The sequence below is a fragment of the Oryctolagus cuniculus genome, chromosome 3 (assembly GCF_051225735.1).
Source record: "Oryctolagus cuniculus isolate XC-2025 breed Fujian yellow rabbit chromosome 3, ASM5122573v1, whole genome shotgun sequence".
Classification (NCBI taxonomy): domain Eukaryota; kingdom Metazoa; phylum Chordata; class Mammalia; order Lagomorpha; family Leporidae; genus Oryctolagus; species Oryctolagus cuniculus.
The window spans coordinates 168,761,950-168,787,093 of NC_142869.1; the positions used below are offsets into that span (position 1 = coordinate 168,761,950).

The 25,144-nt window shown below is 46.7% G+C and overlaps 1 protein-coding gene across 10 annotated transcripts in view; it reads right to left on the reverse strand.

The window, feature by feature from the left end:
- CHCHD3 (coiled-coil-helix-coiled-coil-helix domain containing 3) overlaps positions 1-25,144 on the reverse strand; it is a 280,912-nt gene that overhangs the window by 245,385 nt on the left and 10,383 nt on the right. For all 10 annotated transcript variants that reach the window (XR_016231068.1, XR_016231067.1, XR_016231066.1 and 7 more), the window contains exon 2: positions 25,027-25,114. Coding sequence is in view for 7 of the 10 variants with exons in the window: in XM_089328628.1 (XP_089184754.1) it covers positions 25,027-25,114 (88 nt within the window). In the remaining 3 variants the exon portion in view is untranslated. The remainder of the gene's footprint in view (positions 1-25,026; positions 25,115-25,144) is intronic.

The following is a 25,144-nucleotide window of genomic DNA, read 5'->3' on the forward strand; positions in this document are numbered from 1 at the left end:
CTGCTCCTGAGAACTCTGCTCAAGCACCATTAAGGTCCTCTGCCCTCTCATTCACCTATGCTTTAAAGTCAGCCACTGAACCCCCCAGAACCTCGGTTCCCGAGAGTTGCTGAGATAGGATAACGTATAAAGAGCATAGATCATATGTGTTAGATGATGACAGCTTATAGCAAAGATGCTACACTTAAGAACACACATGTGGAGCTGGTGTGGTGGTAGTCGGTTAAGCTACTGCCTGTGAGACCAGCATCCGCTGAGCATCAGTTTGAGTCCTGGCTGTTCCACTTCTGATCCAGCTCCCTGCTAATATGCCTGGGAAGGTAGCGGATGATGACCCTAGTAATTGGGCTCTGCAACCCATATGAGAGACCCGGATGGAGTTATAAGCTACTGGCTTTGGCCTGGTCCAGCCTTGACCCCGCCCTGGTTATTGTGGCCATTTGGAGAACTAATCAGTGAAATTTAACCCCAATGACGTAAGAGCAGGACCCAGCCTCTTGTCTGTCCCCGTTAGCCCAAGGTGTCCCTGCCTGTCCTCTATCAAAAGGAATCCCCTGACTTGAGAGAGTGATCAGCAGGTCTTACGAGGCTCTGATCACCAGACTCCAGGAGTCATTTGCTTCTGCAGCAGATAAGAGCCTTGCTGGCCAGTGCTGTCCTGGGGTGGCTTCTGTAAGGGAGCTCCAGGTCCAGGCAGAATGCAGCTGCCACCTCCAGGTAACCCCCGAGACGCTGCAGCCCACAGGGTCACCACAAATCCCTAAGAGCACAGCATCACTGACCAGACACAGGAAGGTCGTGAGCACCACTGACCAGCCAGGAACTTGGACATGCGCTGACCACGCACCTCTCAGCCCCAGTTTTAATCTGTAAGAAGCTTCACCCCTAACTCCTCGGGGATCCCGGGAATCGGGCAACAGATACCTGGTTCCTTGCTCCGGGCTTTGCAATAAACACCTGCTTTCTTCCAACTCCCCAATGTCAGTGATCAGCTTTCTGCACGTCAAGCGAGTAGATCAAGTTTGGGGGTTCAACACCAATGCCCCCAACTCGTTTCAGGTATTGTTTGGCAATAACAAAACATGGAAGATGGATCAATCTCCTCCAGCATTTGTGTAACTCTGCCTTTTCAAATAAGTAAATTTTAAAATAGTAAGATTTGTGCAATATGACTTCTTCAAAGAATTCAACCAAAAAAAGGTTTCAGAATCAAACCAAAGGTGAAAGTGGCAATTTACAGTTGTATAGTACAAACCCGGTTCTAGTCCTGGCTTCCCCTCTTCCAATCCAGCTCTTTGCTGAGGCCAGGGAAAGCGGTGGAGGATGGCCCAAGAGCTTGGGCTCCTGTACCCGCATGGGATACTGGGAAGAAGCAACTGGCTCCTGGCTTCAGATCGGCATAGCTCTGGCCATTGCAGCCATCTGCGGAGTGAACTGGCAGAAGGAGGACCTTTGTCTCTGTCTCTCCCTCTTACTGTTTGTCACTCTACCTCTCAAATAAATAAAATATTTTAAAAAATTAACTAAAAACCAAAATGACATCAAGATATGAGCCAAACTCAGAAACACAGCTCATTATCTCACAGAATTATGCAAATTTTTGTCATTCAAGAAAAGCTACCTTGCCCAAATTGAGTCAACAAGAAGAGAATATTAACAGCTACATCTGGGGCTGGCACTGAGGTGCAGTGGGTTAACGCTCTGGCCTGAAGCACTGGCATCCCATATGGGCGCCGGTTCGAGACCTGGCTGCTCCACTTCCGATCCAGCTCCCTGCTATTGCCTGGGAAAGCAGTGGAAGATGGCCCAAGTCCTTGGGTCCCTAAACCCCCATAGGAGACCCAGAAGAAGCTCCTGGCTCCTGGCTTCATATCGGCACAGCTCCGGCCATTACGGCCAACTAGGGAGTAAACCATCAGATGAAAGACCTCTCTCTCTCTTTCTGCCTCTCTGCCTCTCCTTCTCTCTTTGTGTAACTCTGACTTTCAAATAAATAAATATTTAAAAAACAAGACTGAAGTGTGGTATGCCCTCAAGCAAAAATCAACCCTCACAGTTATAAACTGTGTTGGGATATTTTGTTCAAATACAAATTAAAGGTAGAAGAAAACTCCAGCTTGTTTGTGATTATAAATTTAAAATAGCAAATGAATTGATTATAGTATGAAAATACTATCTCAACTAATGCAAGCAAAGAGAAAATCTTTAATCTTCAGAGAATAGATGTTAAAAGGAAGAGAGGAAAGATACAGAAATCCCAAAAGCCCCAGGCAGGGGTTCTGAATTCAATAAGAGATACCTACTCAGACAGTCACTTAGGGAACAAGGACTTGGTGGAGACCACAGCGACAGTTGGGGGCATAAACCCAGGAGGAAAAGAGAGCAATTAGTATCTGCCAGGACGCTGGCACTGGGCTGGGGAAACAGCGGCGGGAGCTGGTGGGGTCGGTTTGGGGGGAATGTAACCTTCAGTGACTACAAAGCAACAAAAATTTTAATCCATGTCTAAAAACAGCTGGGAAACTGAGAAAGCTGAGTAGCAGCTCACAGGAAACATGTGCTGATTAAAGTACTGGACACCTGATGTTTTGGCAATAGCTTCTTCACTCCGTAAAACCTTTATTTTGATATCATTTCAGACTTACAGGAAAGTTGCAAGCATATGAAAAAAAAAACTCCACGTGTTCTCTTTACTTATTGCCAAATGTATCTGACCATTCCTTCCGCACTTAAATAAATACATGAGTGCAAGAGCACTTTAGAAAGCTCATGGAAAAGTGGAATTAAGATAAGCTTATAGGGCTAAGCGCTGTGGCATGGCAGGTAAAGCTGCCACCTGCAGTGCCAGCATCCTATATGGACTTGGGTTCAAATCCCAGCATGCCACTTGTGATCCAGCTCTCTGCTACTACCTTGGAAAGCAGTGGAAGATGGACCAAATCCTTAAGCCCCTGCACCGGGTATGAGAGACCCGGAAGAAGCTCCTGGCTTTGGATGGGCCCAGCCCTGGCCATTGTGGCCATCTAGGGAGTGAATCAGCAGATGGAAGACCTCTCTCTCTCTCTGTCTCTCTCTGTCTCTCTCTTTCTGCTTCTGGCTCTCTGTAACTCCACCTTGTAAAAAAAAAAAAAAGATAAGTTTATAAGTACCGCATGTTCTCCCTTACATGTGCAAGATAAAATTTAAAAACCAAACAAAAAGAGAAAGAAATGCCTGTGTATCACAATTGCTGCAAATGTAGTTTTGTAAAACTTTATTTTATACTTCTATAAAACCAATGGTTAAAAATGTCATAACACTATAATTTCAATGATCTTTGATTATTTTAAAATTTACTGTATATGGGTGAAATGGTCATTTTTTCCAACTATTGTTTGTAGTCATTGTCAGTATTGCCACTAAACTAGGTTGCCTTTGCTTTTTACCTGTTAAACATTCAGCAAAGTATTAGGCCTTTACTGTAATATAAATTTAAAACACGTTATCTGAAAAACTAGAAAAACAAGAAGAAAGGGAGAGGGAAAGAAGGTGGGAGGGAGAGAGGGGAGGGAAGGAAGAAGGGAATATCATTATGTTCTTAGACTTGTAGCTACAAAGCACACTGAATCTGCTAAAAGCTAATTAAAACTAAAAGCAAAAGAAAAAAGGTAAGTTTATGTTGGTGCAAAAAACGGTGAAATCTGTGCACAGGTTGTTAATATGTATTTTCCATTAACTTTTTGAAGACCATTTGCATGCATAAATTTCAAACTTTTTTGCGCCAAACTTAACTTTTCATTCCATTTCCCACAAACATTCTATGAATCTTTGTACACACACACCCATACACACACACACACACATTTTTCTTCTGAAACATAATAGATGCCTTTTACCACTAAATATTCCACTGTGAGTACCCAAACACAATCTGTTATGTCTATGGTACCACAACCAAAATAAGGAAATTAGCCAGACAATGCTGCACTATAATCCACAGGCATTATGCTAAATCACCAATTATCCATATATGTATTTGAAAGGGAAAAATAAATCTGACTCTGATCCCATCCAGGATCCAACACACGTAGTTATCATATTTCTTTACACTTTTTTTCTTAATTCACTGAAGGTAAATTTAATTATGCTGAATAAATCCACGGTAAACAGTGCCCGAGAATTTTATCCAACTTAGATTTTCAGTTCTTTTTACATGCTCTATTATGTTTTTTTTTAATAAAAAACAATTTGGAAAGACTTACTTAATTAAGAATGCAAAGCACGCTTTATCATGATAAGACCCACAAGACTATGCTGTAGTCTTGTCATTGTGTTTATTCCTGTTTCTCATTTAACCACTAACACCTTGAAGGCAGCAAGCCTCACTCATGTGCACATCCCTCATAATCTACACACCGGCTGCCACCAGGAATGTCTCATGTTTCCACAGGACAGACAGAGCAGGGCTGTTCCGTTCCACTGAAACGCTCCATGAACGTTCTACCTAAAGGGTGGGTGTACGGCGCAGCAGTTACGTCACCACTTGGGAAGCTCACACCTCGTTATCAGAGTGCCTGGGCTCAAGCCCCAGTTCCAGCGTCTGGTTGATGTGCACCCTCTCGGAGGCAGCAGGTGATGGCCCAAGTACTTAGGCCCAGGCCACCCATGTGGGAGAGACCGGACAGGGTTCTGGGGTCCTGGCTTTGGCACATCCAGCCCTGGCTGTTGCAGGCATTTGGGGAGTGAACCAACCAGCAGATATAACACCCCTCTGTATCTATGTCTCTCTGCCTTCAAATAAATAAAAACAAATAACTGCTTTAAAAATATTCTCCATGAAAAAGAATCCTAGGGACCAGCATGGTGGCATAGCAAGTAAAGCCAATGACAGCGACACAGGCATCCCATATCAGTGCTGATTCCTGTCCTGGCTGTTCCACTTCCCATCCAATTCCCTGCTATTAGCCTGGGACAAGCGGCCGCCTGCAGTGCAGGCATTCCATATGGGCGCCAGTTCGAGTCCCGGCTGCTTCTCTTCCAATCCAGCTCTCTGCTATAGCCTGGTAAAGCAGTGGAAGATGGCCCAAGTCTTTGGGCCCCTGCACCCACATGGGAGACCCGGAGGAAGCTCCTGGCTTCAGATAGGCGCAGCTCCGGCTGTTGCAGCCAATTAGGGAGTGAATCAGCAGATGGAAGACTATCTCTCTGCCTCTCCTTCGCTCTCTGTGCTAACTCTGACTTTCAAATAAATAAATAAACCTTTAAAAAAAAAAAAGGGTGCAAACTTATTCACATTTTTAGCATCTCTGATAGCAATGGCATCTCACTGTCATGATGGGTCAGGTAGCAGTCTTAGCATGATTCATGACATTGTCTACGATCAAGAAAGCAGGAGCATCAAAACACGTGGAAAGAGTGTGTCAACAGCTTAGGAGAAAACCCCAGAGTCGACAGGAAAACAATCTTTAGGAAACGCCACATCACCAGCACTTGCAACGGTATAAACAGAGTCCTGTGTGCAAAACGCTGGTGTGGACAACCCCCAGTCAGACAGATTCAGAAGACATGGACTCCGAGTGGGAGTTTCAGGAATATCCTAACCAATCCATTTCACTTAAATTTTCCTTTCTATCTCTAGTCTTCCCATAAATATAAAATGAACACTGTGACTGACAAGAAAGCATTTTCTCATACACAGCCCACCTGTCAAGGTGTAGGCTTCAGTGGCACATAAACAGTGGTGCACCTCACAACGACTGGCATCTTACAGGCAGTAGAACACAGTATCTCGGGCCCAGAAGGTGTCCAGCGTTCTTGCAGAGCCCTTCGGAAAGAGAGCACAGCCAAGCCAGAAAGCCTAACGCATTGCACCTGCCAGCTCTGCACTGCTCCGGACACCAGCAAGGTTCCCGCTGGTGGCAGGGCCCGCAGCAGGTGAGCGGCCACTTCCCGAGGCCGCGTTTTATAAGTGTCTCCATCTCCACTGTAACACACGGCTGGCTCACCAAGGGCAGACACACATCTCCCTACAAACCAAAACACAGCTGGTGTGTTAAATTTAGACCTACCAACCTTCACAGGGCCCCTTTAATTACTATTTTTTCCCCCTAATTTTCTGGAGTGGCTTTTTTAAACCTAGAGGCTGCTAACAGCGTTGTTCTGTTGGCCAAGTCCTATCCAAACAGTGAAACATGAATTATTTTAAAGCAACAGATATTTAAAAATGTATATTCTTGTACCTTGCTCATTTTCATGTATTTTTATATAATTTTTAAATTTTTAAAACCTTAGCTCTAGACATACCCACACACATTGTGTAGGAGTGACTATTTAGAGACAAAGGTGCATAACAGAATACTTGGGGACAGATTTCCATGATGACAATTCCCATTTGTGAACACTCACTGACATAAACCAGCTCACCTATGTTACCACACTTAGCTGTGCATTTATGACTTGGGCGGTAAACACACAGAGCTGCACACCATCCTTCACTGGAAAAAAAAAAAGTTTCACCCAAGTGGTAGTGTTGGGATCCAAAGATGAATGAAAATGATTCTCTTCTAGATAGCTCACAATCTGTCAAAGGAATCCAGTATTTGACAGCGAAGAACATTAAGGCCCAGAGAAATAAAGAAACGTATCCAATGTAAAATGGCTCCCTGGTCACGAGGCTGAGATGGAAGCTGTTCCAATCAGCAGTCCAATAACAAGCTGATTTAGCCTCTGTTTGTTAAAGAGCATTACGGGCAGCAGGTGAGTCTTGAGGTAAATACTACCCAATCTTATAGGTAAGAAAAAACCACGTTAACTGAGGCCTGCCGGGTCCCAGCGGTGGGCCACACTGACCCCTTAGTACTATGTAAATTACTAAGTCCTTCCTCCCACTTAAAGTTAAATTGGGGTCAGGTGGGGAGGAAGCCGGTAGCGTAGGGAGAACAATAAATAATACCGTGGAAGTACAGAAAAGCAAAACAAAACAAAGATAACCCACTATCACATTTAGACAAATGGATAAAGGGAAGCCGATGGAAATTGTATAAACTACTATAAAAGTGTATGATTACAACCCCTTCATCCAAATCTCCTGTCACACAGCCCTGGGCCAAGCAGCGATCAAGAAAAAAGCTTTCCTGTGTTGCACTGAAACTTTGGTGACAAACTGTTAAAATGTGTACACGAGGGGCAGGTGCTGTGTCACAGGTGGGTAAGCCACCACCTGGGACACCCATCTCCATAATGGACTGAATGGGATCAACTCCTGGTTTCTCTGCTTCTGAGCCAGCTTCTTGCTAATGCACCCTGGGAGGCACCAGATGATGGCTCAACTGCTTGGGTCCCTGCCACCCATAAGGGAGACCCACATAAAGTTCAGGGCCCCTGGCTTTGGCCTGGCCCACACGCTGCTGTAGCAGGCACTTGGGGAGTGAACCAGATGATCAAAGACCTCTCTCTCTCGCTCTTTCTCTGACTCTGTTGCTCTACCTTTCAAATAGATGAAATAAACAAACAGGAAACTGTCTACACTGACAGATCTGCGGCTGGGATGTGTGCTCCTCAGCTTGTCGCTACAATGAAATGTCTGAGGAAGACTATGAAGACAGAGGTTTATTTTGGTTCATGATTCTAGAGGCCACAGACTGGGCAGGAACCATTCTTGGGCCTCTGGTGATTGGCATTCCTGCTGGTAGAGTCTACGAGGCAGCCCAGGCCTTCACAGGCAAGAGACAGAGCGTGTGTGCGTCCGTCTGAGTCTGTACGTGGTCTCTCTCCCTCTCCTTATAAAGCCAGGAAGCTTGTCAATGGCAGCGGCTCCACTCACACCACCAAAGGTCTGCCTCTCAGTGCCACAATTAGATTAAAGGTACCCCCCTCTTAACACCATTAACATAAAACTTGGTGGACGGGGCGTTGTGGTGCAGCGGGTTAAGCTGACGCCTGCGACACCAGCATCCCATATGGGCGCCAGTTCTAGTCCCAGCTGTTCCACTTCCGACTCAGCTCCCTGATAATGTGGCTGGGAAAGCAGCGGAGGATGGACCAAGTGCTTGGGCCACTGCACCCACGTGGGAGACCCGGATGAAGCTCCTGGCTTCTGCCTGGTCCAGCCCCAGCTGTTGCAGTCATTTGGGGAGTGAACCAGCAAATAGAAGATCTGTCTCTCCTTCTCTCTGTAACTCTTTCAAATAAACAAAATATATTCAAACCACAGCACATGTTAATTTCGTAACAAACACACACACATACGCACACATTCATGTCTATGTGTGTATATGCTTTTTTCAACTGGGGTGAAAGCGAGACAACATCTAAATCCCAAATTGGCATTTCAGGCCTCTCACAAGGCATACAGAACACGCCTACGGAGAGACGCCAACCTTGACTACAAACCACAGGTGGCACTTGCAGCCCTGAGTGGTGCCAAAGCTCACTGTCTACTCATCAACAGAAAGCGAAACGCCAGAAAGCCATTATGAGCCCGAGGAATTAGTCTAAAACATTAACAGCCAGGCTCATTCTTTCTTTGGGAAGATCGCTCTGAGTCAGCAGGTCTCAGAGTGAGGGAAATTGGCTGAGAAGGAGCAGAGGTTTCAGGACGCAGCCCATCACTCGTGGATGTCACACACACGGGAGAGGGCAGCACTGAAGACCCAAGTCACGGCTCCAGGAGCCATCATAGCTGTGCCCCTTCCGCCAAATCGTTATTTGGAGAACACTCATTTCATTATAAGATTTTATCTATTTATTTGAAAGGCAGGGTGACACAGTCCGAGTAGGGGATGGGGGGGAGGGGAGAGGAGAGATATCTTCTACCCACTGGTTCACTCACTCCCCAAACGCAAGCAACAGCCAGGACTCGGACAGGCCAAAGCCAGGAGCCAGGAACTCCATCTGGGTCCCCCATGGGGGTGGCAGGGGCCCAAGTCCTCGAGCCATCATCCGCTGCCTCCCATGCTTATCAGCAGAACCTGGAAGAGAAGCATGGAGCAGCCAGCACTTGAACGAGGCACTCCAACGCAGGATGTGGTGTCTCGCGCAGCAGCTTAGCCTGCTGTGCCACAAGACCCGCCCCATGAGCATTTATTTCATAGATGTCTGTGAGCAACCTCTTGGGTCATGCACAGGAGGAGCCGGGGGACTCGTAGGGACAACCAGGAGAACTTCCCACAAAACCCTGCGTCCTCTCCCGGGTCTCGTAAGGGACTTCCATTCACACTTGGAGAGACATACTGATCCAGCCCGAAGCCAAAGCCCCGAGCACAACTCTGCTGGTTGCAGGATAACACGGGAGAAATAAACACAGTGATTTAGCTATTACCGCCTCTGAGGAAATCCTAGTAACAATCAGATGCTGGTGAGGACCACCCACTGCTACTTTCTGTATTCAATCAGGGTCAAGTAGATCGTATCAGCCTCCCCAAAACATTAATCTGAAGCATCCCATTTTTCACCAGAGTTGGCAATCATAGGAAGAAGAAAAATGTACATATAATAATGGTAAATGACCTAAAACATTACTCTGGTGATAGAGTGTCAGGAAATAACTCTTTTATTTAAGCTATCTGATGATGAATTCATTCAAGATTTCTTGTGGCTAGATTGTATGATGAATACCTTTTGGCTATGATCTTTGTGCATTTTTCAAGAGGACTAAATTTTGCATGAATGAACATCCCAGAGCAGGTGCTCCCTGCTGTTTCATCCACTCAGGAACTACTAGTCCCTACAACATTTTGAAGAAATAAGAAAAACCACAGTAGATCACTTATCTAAGGGCACGTTTTATTCATATAGACAGCTCCATAGATGCTTTAGTATCAAATATTTTAAAAACTAAGTGCCTGGGCTAGGTGTTTGGCATAGCAGTTCAGATGTCCACATGCCAGAGTACCTGGGTCCGAGTCCCAGCTCTGGTTCCTGACTCCAGCTTCCTGCCAGTACACACGCTGAGAGGCAACAGGTGATAGCTCAAGTATTTGGGTCCCTGCCATCCAGGTAAGAGACGTGGACTGAGTTCCTTCCTCCTGACCCCAGCCATGCCCACACCCGGATGCCGCAGGCATGTTTGGCGTGACGCGGCAGACATGAGCACTCTCGTGTCTCCGCCTCCTGGGCATGTGGCACAGCAGCTGAAGCCTCCACCTGGGACACCGGTGTCCCACAGCAGAGTAAAGTCACGGCCCCCATCGCCGTGTCAAACAAGAAAGGAAGAAAGGGATCACCTGCTGTGTTTCAGCACTCACACAGCATCTCATCTGGTCTCTATGACAAAATTGTGAGGCTGGCATTAGTCTCTCCGTGTTATCCTGGAGGAAAATAGGTCAACTGACCTATGTCCACACAGCTATTAACTCCTCTGAACACTGAACACCCTCCCCCCGCCCACATACACACACATCTCCCTACCCAGAGGTGATTCAACCAACACCATTCCACTTCCCATTTGACGTACTGGGGTCCACTTCCTCTGGACGCACAATCACACCCGTCTGCAGGTAAAGCCGGGTGACAACTTCAGCTGGCCTTGGCATCTGGTCATCATCCCCACAGAGGCACAACAGACATGGGCTCTAAGGAGTTCTCGGTGATGGTCCAACTCCAAGAATTTTACTTGACAGAGAGACTAGAATGGTTCTCAATCACGATATAACATGGTCTTAAAAAGTTTCAGAGCCCCATAAACCACAATGTATAAAAAAAACAACCAATGGGAAAAAAGAAATCACTGTTTACTTTTTCATTTTTCCAAATGTCATTTTTTTGCGAAAAGATATACACGGTTTATGAAGCAATGGCCGTGTTTGCAGAGGTAGAATGTTAATAGGACAGGAAAAAATGAATTAGAGGAAATAATTTCTCATTTGCATGTTTATCAGAATCTATTAGAAAATATTTTTAATTATACATTCCATGTTTTTCTTAAACGTTTTTATTAAAAAACTAATAATATATGTCAAAGGTAAAAAGAAATAATCATGAAAAAAGCATTATAATTTCCCATAATCTTATAATACTCAAAGAAGTTTCTGAGATTGAATATTAAAACAACAATTTCAAAAAAGTTTTAAAGACGACATACAAGCAGCTTATGGGCCTGATCCCATAAGATTCCCAAAGCAGTCAGCATGCTATTTAGAACAGTTAAGGAAACATATCCTGCCCTATGTGTATGTGTCTTGTCCCAAAGAATTAAACAAAAGCTGGTTGGCCAGCCTCTTTTTCCCTACTGGCAAAAAAGAAAACAGGGCTAACTGGCCTCATCACCATGGCAAGTTTCAAGGGGAACGAGCTGAGGGTTGTTGGGGTGGGGTGAGGGGGGTAAATTTTGTTAAAATAATCATGCCTTAAATTTGTTCAAATAATTATAAATTATTTAAATATTCAGAATCCATAGCTCAGCTGGTTACGCAATAAAAAATGTTTTGGGGAAAAGGAGTGAGTGGTTGTGGAACTTAAACTCTGTTCTACTATTTTTTTTTTATTTAAGTCAAACCTATCCTGATTATAGCACCTGATTTTCCTATCATTCCCATCATTTCCCATCATTCCTCAGCCCCCCCTTCAAAATGGCTCACAGCAATCAATATTTCACCTTACTTTTTAAAGTCACAAGATGACCGTTGTATCAAGAGCATACTAACCACATAAAAATGAATTCCATGTCAAACAAAATGCAGAGCAAATCCAATCTGATGTACGTGTCATTGTGTCTGTAGCACAAGGGATGAGGTGAAAACGGAAAGCACTGAGTAAAAGCCCATAAGGGCAAAGCCAAATCCTTAGAGCTTCTTGTCTTAGAGAAAGCTAAGATGAAGAAAAAACTAAGGTGAAGAAGCCCAGGCCTCCCCACCCTGGTCCGGGAGACTCGGCAGTGAGTCTTCCTTGCAACTCCTACCAGAAGACAAATGAAACAGTCTGGTCCAGACACAGAGCCCCAGGCTGCCAAGAGCTCATCCAGGGGCTGGGGAAGTGTTAGAGGGCAGAAAGCCACCCTTTCAGGAAGTCAGAAGCTGAGATGAACATGAGGGCGGCTGCACAGGACACAACAGTGAGGACAACAGGAAGGAAGCAGGCGGTCCTATGGTAGGAGGGAGCAGGGCTTTGGAGCCCTAGGCCCAGACGGCCTTAACCAGCCGCACTTCAAACTTCCAGGGGCATGGGGCCAGCATTGTGGCGCAGCAGATTAAGCCACGTCCTACAACACCAGCATCCCATCTGGGCGCCAGTTCAAGTCCTGCCTGCTCCACTTCCGATCCAGCTCCCTAATAATGCACCTGGGAAAGCAGCAGAGGATGGTCCAAGTGCTTGGGGCCCTACACCCACGTGGGAGACCAGGAAGAAACTTCTGGCTCCTGGCTTCAGTCAATTCACTGCAGCCACTGAGGAAGGAACCAGCAGACAGAAGACTGATCTCTCTCTTCCTCTCTCTCTCTCTCTCTCCCCCTCTCCCTCTCTCTTTCTGTTACTCTGCCCTTCAAATAAATAAATCTTTAACAAAAGAAAAAAAATTTTTTCCACAGGCAAAAGACTAAAGTCACATTCACGTCACCCAGTGGAGAAGAAAAGCAGGAAGGGCTGGTGGCGCAGCTCAATAGGCTAATAATTCGCCTGCGGTGCCAGCACACTGGGTTCTAGTCCCGGTCAGGGCATCGGATTCTGTCCCGGTTGCCCCTCTTCCAGGCCAGCTCTCTGCTATGGCCCGGGAGTGCAGTGGAGGGTGGCCCAAGTGCTTGGGCCCTGCACCCGCATGGGAGACCAAGAGGAAGCACCTGGCTCCTGCCATCGGATCTGCGCGATGCGCTGGCCGCAGCACGCCGGCCATGGCAGCCATTGGAGGGTGAACCAACTGCATAAAGGAAGACCTTTCTCTCTGTCTCTCTCTCTCACTGTCCACTCTGCCTGTAAAAAAAGACAAGACAAGACAAGACAAGACAAGACAAGACAAGACAAGAAAAGCAAAGCAAAGCAAAGCAAAGCAGGAAGGATACAGGACTGAGAGCAGAAGAACTCAGGAAGAGGAAAGGCCAACTTGCTTCAGCTATCCCTAAACCTCAGCAAGACCACATGGATATTTCCTTTTTAAACTAAATTAATAACTGGGGGTGAGACATGGATTTGCACACAATGTCTCCAACCCAGAAACCTCACGGCCTCTTCTCTACCCTACCACCCCTCTGCACACTCATCCCTTCCCCAAGGTAGTGGCCAAGAAAGTGCCTCTCACAATCAGGCTTCCTTGGGTCCACTAGGGTTGAGACCTGAAACTAGCAAACAGCGTTAAGGGCACCATCCTGTCACCTCACGCACATCCTCACACCCAGGCCCATGGGAACCCATCTAAGAGAAATGGCTCTCTCCTTGCTTGTCTCCAGCTGCGGTGGGCACTGACACGAATCAGATTCCACAAGCAGATCTCCTTCAGCTCCTTCAGTCGCTGTGCCTACTGGGACAGCAGATCAGCATCGAAAACTCTGTTCTCCCAAAGTTTCATAACCCAGCTGGAAGAACAGACAAGGAAACAAAGACTTACAGACAATGAAATCTATACTATAACACAGGTCAGTGCTCAGTAGTATTAATGATACAAGAAATGCGGAAGTCAAAAGGATTATCAGGGGTCAGCACTGTGGTGCAGTGGGCTAAGAATCTAACTGCATGCATCCCATATGGGCGCTAGTTCGTGTCCCAGCTGCTCCTCTTCTGATCCAGCTCCCTGCTAATGCACCTGGGAAAGCAGTGGAAGATGGTCCGCGTGCTTGGGTCCCTGCAGCCATGTGGGAGACCCGGAAGAAGCACCTAGCTCTTAGCTTTGGATTGGCACAGCTCCGGCTGTTGCAGCCATTTGGGGAGTGAACCAGAAGATGGAGGACCTTTCTCTGTGCCTCTCCCTCTCTCTGTAACTCTACCTCTCAAATAAATGAATAAAATCTTACAAAAAAAAAAAAAGGTTATCAATTTTGGAAGTCCACACGGAGAGGCTGGGGAAACAGCTCTTGAAGGAAGAGAAACCTCTTCAAGTCTCTAAGACAGTCTTCAGTCCCACTTTGCCTATCAATGCGCAACTCAGGGACTGTGAGAAAGCTCTGATCGGAGCAGTGCAGCATGCACTGTGGGTACACAGAGCAGGGGCACCCAGCCCAGGCAGGGAGTGGGGTGTTTTCCAGACGGGGTCTGAGCAATGAGAAGGAGTTGGCCAGACAACAAGCAGGTGGGATGGGGCAGGGGAGGGCAGGAACAGGAGAGGCAGCAGGTGGAGGAGCAGCATTCTCAACACAGGAATGACATGACTGGCTTCCCACTTTGCAAAGAGTACTAGGACTGCAGTGAGAATAGGTCGGCAAATGTAAGGCTGAAGGCAGGGACCCCGAGCAAGAGATGGTTAGAGCAAGGCAGGAGAGAGAGGACGATGGCCAGATCAGGGCACAGACACCAGGGGTGGGAGAAGTTGTAAAACTTGAAATACAGAAAAGGAAAATGCTGAGTAAAGGCTCCACGGCTGCTCATCAAATACACAGCAAGGTCTGTGGCTTCCCCTCAATGTAGCACTACAGCAACAACGGGGGTGGACCAGCAAACATGAAAAGAAAGAAGAGAGGCTCTTGAAGCCAGGGGCCGAGGTACAGCACTCAACACACCGCACAGGAGGAAAGCAGTCCCTCCAACGGGGTGAGGACAGATAGGCTGGCTTCCAGCAGCGGCTGTGCACCTCACAGCCACACAACCTGTAAGACATCCCAACCACCTCCTATCTCTACAGTAACAAGCCAGTTATCATTACTACCTTGTAACTGACAGCAATTTCAAGCTCCAGTCATTTGATGCTGGCTAATTAAAACCCGTATTTCAATTAACCACTCATTCAGGGGAACCAGGGGCTTGCAGAAACAGAATGTCTTAAGACGCCATGGCAATTCTGTACAAAAGTTGAAGATCCTTACTATAATGATCCACATGGGTTCTCAAGGCTTTTCAGGGAACTGCAAGTACCTAGATGGCTGTCAACAGTGGCAAGTAGCCCTGGGGCACCCCAAGTTTAAAAGGGGGACAGGAAAACCATTTATTGTATCCCGGTAGCACTATGTTGGCCTAATAAGGTACATTGTATCAGTACCTCTGAATAAACCAGAGACAAGAAACAGTGTAGGGAAGCCCGGTCAAGCCTGACTTAAAAAAAAAAAAAAATTACAAGGAGAAATAGCATCGTCATCAACAATAAGCTACTGTTTGGTTGACACCTGCAAAAAGTCACTGGATTGATTCTGAACACCTCTGCTTGCAACAGGAAAAACACACACTTGAAATTCCCTTGGGCGACTGAAGAGGTACGGGCCATCCAGATGATGCCCTCAAAGTTAAGCTACATTCCAAGAAAAGCAAAAATTGTCAACTGTCTGTTTTACTGTTGTATTAAGTTTAAATCAAAAATAGTAGTTCCGCGCACTGTACATCCTAGTTTTATATTCCATTAGACCCACTCACATAACCAGTGTCAGCTATTTCACCTCATAAATCTTGAAGCATAAGGATAAGAGGTAAACTTTATAGTTGTTTTATCTTCAGGTTTGTAATACATATTATTGGTGATATCCATAATTTACCTGATTGCTATGCCCAGTAACAAGTGTTCTACGAGAAAGTACAATCTGATAACCCACGACTCACCCTGAAATGAAATGGCAAGTTTCATTAACATGGCTTCTCTCTTTATCCCCACCGTCACTGAAGCCACTAGGGCAACGCCCGTGCTAGCTTCCAGCTAACGGAGTTCTGTCATAGTCGACATTTTACAAGGCACCAAACTAGCTGCTGCTTTGTCTCTCACTTAGGCACAAGTAGGGAATGGCTGGCCCATCTTGAAGCAAGGTAAGGTAAAGTAAGCTACAGGGCTGCAAGGGCAGGGGCCACTGCGGATTTCACAGGAGGCAGCCAAGGCCACAGGTTAATCCCTGCAGAGGAAGGCGATGGCAGAAGTTTCTAGACACAGAAAACACTGGAAGGTGTGACTACTGACATTTCAGAACCCACAAAGCTTCTCTCCCCAGAATTCCTTCCTCTCCTGGGGCACCCTCTTCTCCTTGACTCCCGGCTGGCCATCCCATAATGCCATGAAAAATACACTATATTGTCACTGAGTTGTTACACAGCAAGAAGGTTTTGGAGGTCCTCCTCTCGACTTTGAAATGAAGCCAGTTTACATTTTTGGTTTCTCTAAAACAAAGCAATACAGCACTGAGAGTGATGGATCCAGTGGCACAGAGGGAAGTGCCTTGGACCAAGGGCAAGGGACTGAGCCTGGGCCAGGACTGCCGCTACCCAGCCCCGCAGCCTTGATCACCAAGTCCCCCCAAGGCCTGCTCTGCCTTTGCCACTTCCCCCCAGACCATCTCTGGCTTCCACTCATCCTCTACATCACGCTTTGAAGAGCCCACCTGCATGATTCCACTTGCCTGCCCAGCAGTCATCTAGTATGTCCTACACCACCACGGTGCCTCAAATACTGAGAGCAACTTTGGCTGAAGTTGTGGTTGCTATTTTGCTAAAGGATCAGTTTAGGATAAATAAGATGTTTATGAGCTGCTTATTCTTTTCACTGAAAATGCAAACAGCTCTATTTAGTACCATAGTGGAAAATATCCTTAGCATTCAGATGCCCTTGTTGAACATAAATTTATCATTGAGAAGATCAGCACTTCCTTTCTAGCCATGAAAAGGTTATTAATATCAAGGTATATCTGAAGGAGCAATTAATGCAACTTTCTAACCTTGCATCCTAAAATCAGATGCAACTGCTCAGTAGCCACCTAGGTCTTACAGGGTAAAATTAAACCCCTAGGGGCTAGCGTCATGGCACAACAGGTAAAGCACCAGACGGGAACTGCTTTTTTTTTTTTTTTTTTTTGACAGGCAGAGTGTACAGTGAGAGAGAGAGAGAGAGAGAGAGAGAAAGGTCTTCCTTTGCCGTTGGTTCACCCTCCAATGGCCGCCGCAGCCGGCGAGCTGCGGCCGGCACACCACGCTGATCCGAAGCCAGGAGCCAGGTGCTTCTCCTGGTCTCCCATGGGGTGCAGGGCCCAAGGACATGGGCCATCCTCCACTGCACTCCCTGGCCACAGCAGAGAGCTGGCCTGGAAGAGGGGCAACCGGGACAGAATCCGGCGCCCCGACCGGGACTAGAACCCGGTGTGCCGGCGCCGTAAGGCGGAGGATTAGCCTAGTGAGCTGCGGCCGGGAACCGCTTCTTGTCTCAGATGCTCCACATCTGATCCAGCTCCCTGTTAATGGACTGGGAAAAGTAGCAGAAGATGGCCCAAGTGCTTGGACCCCTGCCACCCATGTGGGAGATCTGGAAGAAGCCCTAGCTCCTTGGCTTCAGTCTGTCTCATTCCTGGCCACTGAGCCCATCTAGGGAGGGAATGGAAAAACTCTCTCTCCCTGTGTCTCCCTCTCTGTAACTCTGACTTTCAAATAAATATATAAATATTCAAATAAATATATAAATATATAAATAAATATATAAGTCCTTAAAAAAAATGAACCCTTCACTTCCCCAACCTACGCACCTACTAGACTTACCTAAAACCTTTCTCTGAACTAACCCGGCATGTGCACTGGCCCTGCAGCACTGCCTTCTGCACCAACACCCTGCCCGCCCTCCTACTCTGAGGGTGTGGCTCCAGTCCACTTCCACCTCTGCCTGCCCAGCTCCAGTGGCACTCTCCAGACCTCTGAAATTCTACCACGCACTCCCTCAGAAATATTAACAGAGCAGAAAAAGGGTAATAATCCAGACTCAGTGCACTATGCTGTTAAACATGCTCTGAACAAACTGATAGCTCCTTGAAGCCATCAGTCACTGCCCGGGAGGGCTGTCTCGTACAGAAGTTAAGATGCACTTCGGGATGTCTACATCCCACGCTGGAGTGCCTTGGGTTCACGTCCCAGCTCCCCTCCCAATTCCAGCATCCTGCTAATGCACACCCAGGGAGGCAGCACAAGTAGTTGGGTCCCTGCACCCATGTGGGAAACCAGTCTACGTGATCGGCTCCTGGCTTCAGCCTGGCCCAGCCCCAGCTGTGGTGAGTGTTTGAAGAATGAACCAACAGATGAGCTCGCTCGCGTTCTCTCTCTCTCTCTCTCTCTCTCTCTCTCTCTCTCTCTCCTCCCTATCTTCTTCCTGCCTCCCTCCCTGTCTCAAATAAACAAAAAATAAATAAGTAAAACACATGTGTAGAAGAGATGGCTACCAGACCAATACCGGCTGACTGACAGAACTAACAACATGAGTTCCTGATCATCCAGCATATGTGGGCTGTACAGAATCCACTGGCTAGACAATTACAAGTGGTACCTTTGATGTCATGGTGCAGACATTTCTTTCTATCAGGCAAATGATCCATTACAACATATACTCCAAGAAAGTACAGAGTTGAGACACTGGCATGGACAGTTTCATGCGTTGAAAGTTGGAAAGCTTGGCCGGTGCCGCAGCTCACTAGGCTAATCCTCTGCCTGCGGAGCCGGCACACCAGGTTCTAGTCCCGGTCAGGGCGCCAGATTCTGTCCTGGTTGCCCCTCTTCCAGGCCAGCTCTCTTCTGTGGCCCAGGAGCGCAGTGGAGGATGGCCCAAGTCCTTGGGCCCTGCACCCCATGGGAGACCAGGAGAAGCACCTGGCTCCTGGCTTCGGATCAGCGCAGTGCGCCGGCCGCAGCAGCCATTGGGGGGTGAACCAAAGGAAAAGGAAGACCTTTCTCTCTCTCTCTCTCACTGTCCACTCTGCCAGTCAAAAACAAACAAACAAACAAAAAACAAACAAACAAAAAAAAGCTGGAAACCTGGATGCTGCCACTGCCTCCCCGTCTCACGCCCCCAGCCACCCAGCCAGAGGCACGGGCACAGCTTGTTTACTCTCAACTCTGCCCACAGCGTTACTATGTCTAAATGAGCCTTAGAGAGCCGCTTAAAAATAATGAGGAGGGCCAGGTTCTGGGAGAAAAATACATGGAACATATAGATGCGTCTGTTTCCCCAAACTGGCGGTTTACTCTGGGCTGTGCTATTTCCTGCTCGAATTGGTTTCCCGCAATTTGTAAGGCTGCCAGATACTTAGTGATCTCAGTGATATACTTAACACAAATTGGCAAATCTTTCTTATTTTTCACAATGACAAGAAATTTTCAGAGAAACTTGCGCTGGAGGGATAATAATAAAAGTGAGCCCATTTGTCTTTTTTTCCAGATTCATCATTTCCACCTGGTTGCTAGTGGCTTAGGAAAACAACAAATAGCCTCCTAATATAATTTCCTGTCTGGGTTTTTCATATTGATTTGAGGACACAATTCCTTCAGCAACAGGAACAGGCTAACACGAGAGGTCTGACCTCACCTAAAGACAGAAAAACCAAAAGATCAGGATGGAAAGGAAAAAAAAAAATCAATACCCAACATTGGTTTTTTCTTAAATCAAAAGATGCAAGACATTAATGAAAAGCTAGGTTTCTAACCACGTGTGATGGCATCGCCTTATGGCAGCCTAAGAACTTACCTGCTGAAAAGCAGACCTGACATAATTGAGATAATGCAGCAAAGAATGTGAGGTAGCGAGGACACAGTTAAGTTCTTCACAGCACATTCATTTATTACAGTGGCATTACAATCTGCTGTGTGTCACACTCAGTATTATTTTGCCCAAGGAGCTTTACATGCAAATACTTACGGCAACGAGTCATTGATCAGGTTCAAGGTTTGGCAAAAAAACAGTCTCAAGGAAGCCACTGGAGCAACTCCTCTTCTTACACTATAAACTCCATTCTAAAAGCCATATACGTGGGGCTGGCGATGTAGCACAGAGGACTAAGCTGCCACCTGTGACACCAGCTTCCCATATGAGCACAGCTTTGAGTCCTGGCTGCTCTGCTTCTGATCCAGCTCCCTGCTAATGCACCTGCGAAAGCAGCGGAAGATGCCCCAAGTGCTTGGGCTCCTACCACCCACGTGGGAGACCTGGATGGAGTTCCAGGCTTCTGGCCTTGGCTTGGCCCAGTCCTGACCAATGTAGCCGTTTGAGGAGTAATCGAGCAGATGGAGGATCTATCTCTCTCTGTCTCTTCCTCGCTGTCACTCTGCCTTTCAAATAAATAAATGCATCTTAAGAAAAAAATGCATGTGACAAAACTTAGTTCTTGTATATAGCAATCCTGGGGCTTGCAGCCCCCTCAAACACATTACCCTATATTCACACATATGAGTAGCCTAGGGCTGGTATGAATAAGAGCCCTATGAGGAAGAAAGCATTTTAATAAATATTAAACATTCAACTCATATTTAATATATAATTTACTTGACACTGAAAAATGTAGAAAAGGCTGGTGACATTTTCATCAATGCATTTTTGTAGGATGGAAAAATTATTTCACTGCACATCTAAATTATAAATCATAAGAAATCTATTGAGTACTAACTAAAACCTCTAAATGAGACAACTCAAAGAGAACATAAATTTCAAGGCTTTCAACTTTTATCAACATATTTTTTTAGTTCCAAGAAGAACAAATCATTGTTAATTTATACAATCATAGTCTAATTGCGTTCTTCACCTAAAGGCAAGCTCATTTCGAACGCATGTGTCAAATCTTAGCGCTTTTCTTGGGTGAGGTCGGCAGAGGAAATCATGTTGTATGCAAGAGCCTGTCCTGTTAGCCTTGCCAAGTCTTTTCCACACGACAGTGCAATCAGGAAGAAAAGTACTTGCAAGGCTCATGGCGCCACACAGGTAATTAGAGTGAGCTCGAGTCTAGGCAGTCAGAACCTGCAGCACACCCAGAACAGGTCAGGAAGCTGTGCCAAAGACTGAGGGAAAGATAACAGACTGCGGGGGAATGTTCCCTGAAGTTTCCACTAACCGATAATGCCCGCGTGGTTGGGATATGGAAGGGGCAGGAAACAGGTCACGTGCATGCACACACACACACACACACATATGCACGCACACACACGCACAGCTTCCAGGCTCTACACCCTCAGCCACACCAGCAGCGCTCGCCGTGCCAAGCATTGGTGTACTCTTAACTACAGCTGTGCAGTGGGACCTTCTGCAGTGACAGACGTGTGCCATCTCTGCACGGTCCAGTATGGCAGTCATCAGCCTCGCACAGTTACTGACAAGAAACATGGCTAGTGCAAGTGAAGAGCTGGGATTCACTTCTACTGGCCAGATGGTGGCTATCGTGTAGAGAGGACAACTCTAGCCTGACCAACAACATGCAAGTGACCTCCTAAGAGCTTTTAGTGTCCAGGCTGGCCTCGGCTGGGCGTATTGCAAAGAGTTCACCAGTCAGCACATCAAACCTAGAATGGGAAGTGGAACCTGAGCTTCTCATGACATCAGTATCCTGCCCTGCAGGCCATCACTGTGACGGCCATTCACAAAAAGCCTCTCACCTCAAAGTAGCAGTGTAAGAAACCAACACAAGAAGGAAAACATTCGCTCTCCTTCAACTCACTGTTGAATGAGAGCTAACGTGAGAAACAGCCACAAGAACCAATGTCCTTGGTTCTTACTTACAGATGGAAGGCTGGTTCCTGAGCTCAAAGAGAACACCAGTAAAAGCCAGCTCCCTCCCTCCAACTAACTTCAGCCACATCCTTTCTACGAATGAAGCAAGGCCTCATTCCAGCGACAATAAAACAGAGTGGCTGGCAGCATTTGCTTTGGAGCCAGACAGACTTGAATGCAACTCCAGCTGTGTAATAATTCATCATCACCTCAAGTCTCTAGTTCCTTCTATGCAACATGGGTTGATAACAGCCCTTTCCTCAAAGGGCTCTGAGGGCTAAATGAGCTGAGCTACATAAAGAATTCACCAGAATATATAATGCATAATAAATATTACTGAACTGTTACCTATACTATTTCCTCATTATCATCCTCTATAACTTAGCACACATAAAAACCTACCTGGAAACCATATTTTAGAACAAATTCCAATTTTAAAGATACTTGTATCAAAAGGTATTCTCACACCAATTTACTTACCACATTTAATCTCATTAGCATCTAGGTTTCTTTTATACTGTTTTTGCCTTTCTCCTATTCTACATATTTAGTTTTATATACACAAAACCTCTAAACTGTTTGAGATATCTTTCTATTTCTGTCCTATCAAAATACATATCCTAATTATCTGTGAAGCAAACAGTCGATAAATTTCACCTAAATTAAATTTATAGAATTCTATTCCAGAAGAGCAAAAGTGGCTACTTTTAAAGTGGATATTGGAGTCTGTTCTAAGCTAACTAAACCAACACTTACTAATAAGCACTCACTAGGAAGCAGGCACCATCCTGGGAGCAGGAGGCTCAGCTGAGTACGGACAAGGGACAGGGTCCCTGGAGCTTGCCTTCTGCAAAGATAACGGTCACAGTGGCTAAGGAGGGGAAGAGTGGAGAAGGTGATGAGATGAGCCGATGCTGGAGAGGCAGCAGACAGGGACCAGCCACCCGGTGTCTCAGGGGCTAAGGGAGCTATTTCAGTTACATCCTAGAAACCATGGGTGGAGAGCCATCACAGCGATGTGACAGGAAGTCAATGGGACATCCACCTTTCTCCAAAGACGACAGGGTCTTCCATAGGCGCAGTGCAGCATCGGGGACAGGAGTGCAAGTCGGGGCCAGTTGAGACGCTCCCACAGCAGGTGCGGTTTTGAGACAACAGCTTTCTGCACTGCAGGCACAGCAGTGACGGACCCGAAAGGAACACTTCAGACATGCTTCAGAGATGCGAGAGCCTAACTAAGGCGACAAAGGAAACAAGGGCGAATCCCAGGTTTGGGGCTTGATTCCCTGTGCCACATCCTGGGAAAGACGGAGAGGAGAAGGAAGTCTGGGCGAGAACACGAAGGTCTGTTTGGGAGATGTTAATCTCCACGTGGGGATTTCAAGTAGGCAGCTGTCTATCAAAGCCGGGAGTTCTGGGGAAAGGTTGGGGCTAGTGATACCATGGGGGTCACAGGCAGCTGGACAATGATTTCAAAGCCATGTGCTTGGACAAGATCACTTAGCGGGAACCAGCAAAGGAGGCAGACGAAGGACTGCAAGCAAACTGGAAGGAAAGCCAAGAGTGTGGCACAGCAGCCGACAGCTTCCAGGGGCCAGCACTGTGGTGAGGCTGGTGAGGCGGGTGAAGCCGCTGCCCGCAGGGCCAAGCATCCCACGTGGGCACCAGTTCAAGTCCCTGCTGCTCCACTTCTGATTCAGCTCCCTGCTAGTGCGTTTAGGAGGGAAGCAGAGGATGGCTCGAGTGCTTGGTCCCCTGCACCCATGTGGGAGACCCAGAGGAAGCTCCTGGATCCTGGCTTCAGCTCCAGCCATTGCGGCCCTGCACCCATGTGGGAGACCCAGAGGAAGCTCCTGGATCCTGGCTTCAGCTCCAGCCATTGCAGCCGTCTGGAGAGTGAACCAGTGGACTTGGGGATGGGGGGGATGGAGGAGGTGGGAGGGAGAGGTCTCACTCTCTCTCAACACTTTCAAATGAATAAATCTTTAGGAAAAAAAAAAAAAAAAACAGCTTCTGGCAAGGAGAGAGAGGTTCACTTCCTATCTAGTGTGAATTAACCACAAACCTCTTTCAACAGTCTTAGTAAGCAGGAAGCTTCATAAAGGGCAAGAACTTTTATTCACCTTGGGACCCTCCGCTGTAACTACTTGAGGACACTTCAAAAAGTCCATGAGAAAACAGAATTAAAAGTGTATTTTGGGGGCCGGCGCCGCGGCTCACTAGGCTAATCCTCCACCTTGCGGCGCCGGCACACCGGGTTCTAGTCCCGGTCAGGGCGCCGGATTCTTTCCCGGTAGCCCCTCTTCCAGGCCAACTTTCTGCTGTGGCCAGGGAGGCCAGTGGAGGATGGCCCAAGTGCTTGGGCCCTGCACCCCATGGGAGACCAGGAGAAGCACCTGGCTCCTGCCTTCGATCAGCGCGGTGCGCTGGCCGCAGCGCACCGGCCGTGGCGGCCATTGGAGGGTGAACCAACGGCAAAAGGAAGACCTTTCTTTCTGTCTCTCTCTCTCTCACTATCCACTCTGCCTGTCAAAAAAAAAAAGTGTATTTTGGTGCAAAAAGTTTGAAATCCATAGTTTTTTCGAAAATGTGCGCTTTCCAAGTGTTACCTGAGAAGCCCTTGTATCTAACGCTCAATGCGGCTGACCGACTTCATGACTCCTGAGGAGAAATCACAGCTGCCCCAGGGAATGAGCTGGGGCGGCATCTCATCTCCCTCACCTTTACTATCACAGCCAGATCTCCCCTTCTAACCAACAAGTACAGGAGAACCTCACTCAGTCCAAAATCAATCACCCATTATTGTCTCGTTGCCATTCCACAGCACACAGTGCACCTATCAGTCAGACGGGCAGTGTCAAGAGCAGTGCTGGACACAGCAGGTGCTCAGTATTTGTTGGATGAGTCGAGGGGTGGAGCAGGAGAGGCGAAAGGCATGGGAACTGTATGAAGTCTCCCATCTCTTTCCTACCCAGCAGGACCTACGGATAAGCTGACGCTGTAGGTGTCAGTTAACATCATTTTTTTCTACCAATAACTAAGATTGGTTCTGACAAACTAAATCTTTCACAGACTTAGGGGAAATTATTAGAAAATAAATTTACTTGAACTAATTTACAATTTGCAAACAGTAAGCCAGTATGTTCTAAGTCCAAAGTATTTTACAAATATCTACCCCTAAATCTCCAATATCTCATAAACAATCAATTTTACACACACACAAACACAACAAAACATGAAATAACTTTCCAAAGCCAAGGAGAGGGTTCACGAATGGGATGAAAAATCAAAGTCTCCAAAGACTATTTGAACGTTGATTGATTGTTAGCACACAACATTCGAAAATCAGCCCTGATACTGATTCCCAGTGCTCCCTACAGAAAGCTGAATACCCAAATAACAAAGGCAGAAGTGCAGGAGAACATGACTAATGAGTGCGCTTTTTTTTTCCTCCTCTTTCCACTTAAAACTCAAAAATTAAAATTCTGCAGTACCTGAGGCTCCGTAAACACCAGAATGCCGCTGAGACCTGGAACCAGATGGAGAGGATTCCTTCATTCGATCAATCACATTTTCCGAGAGCTGAAAAAGCAACATCAAAATGAAATCAAT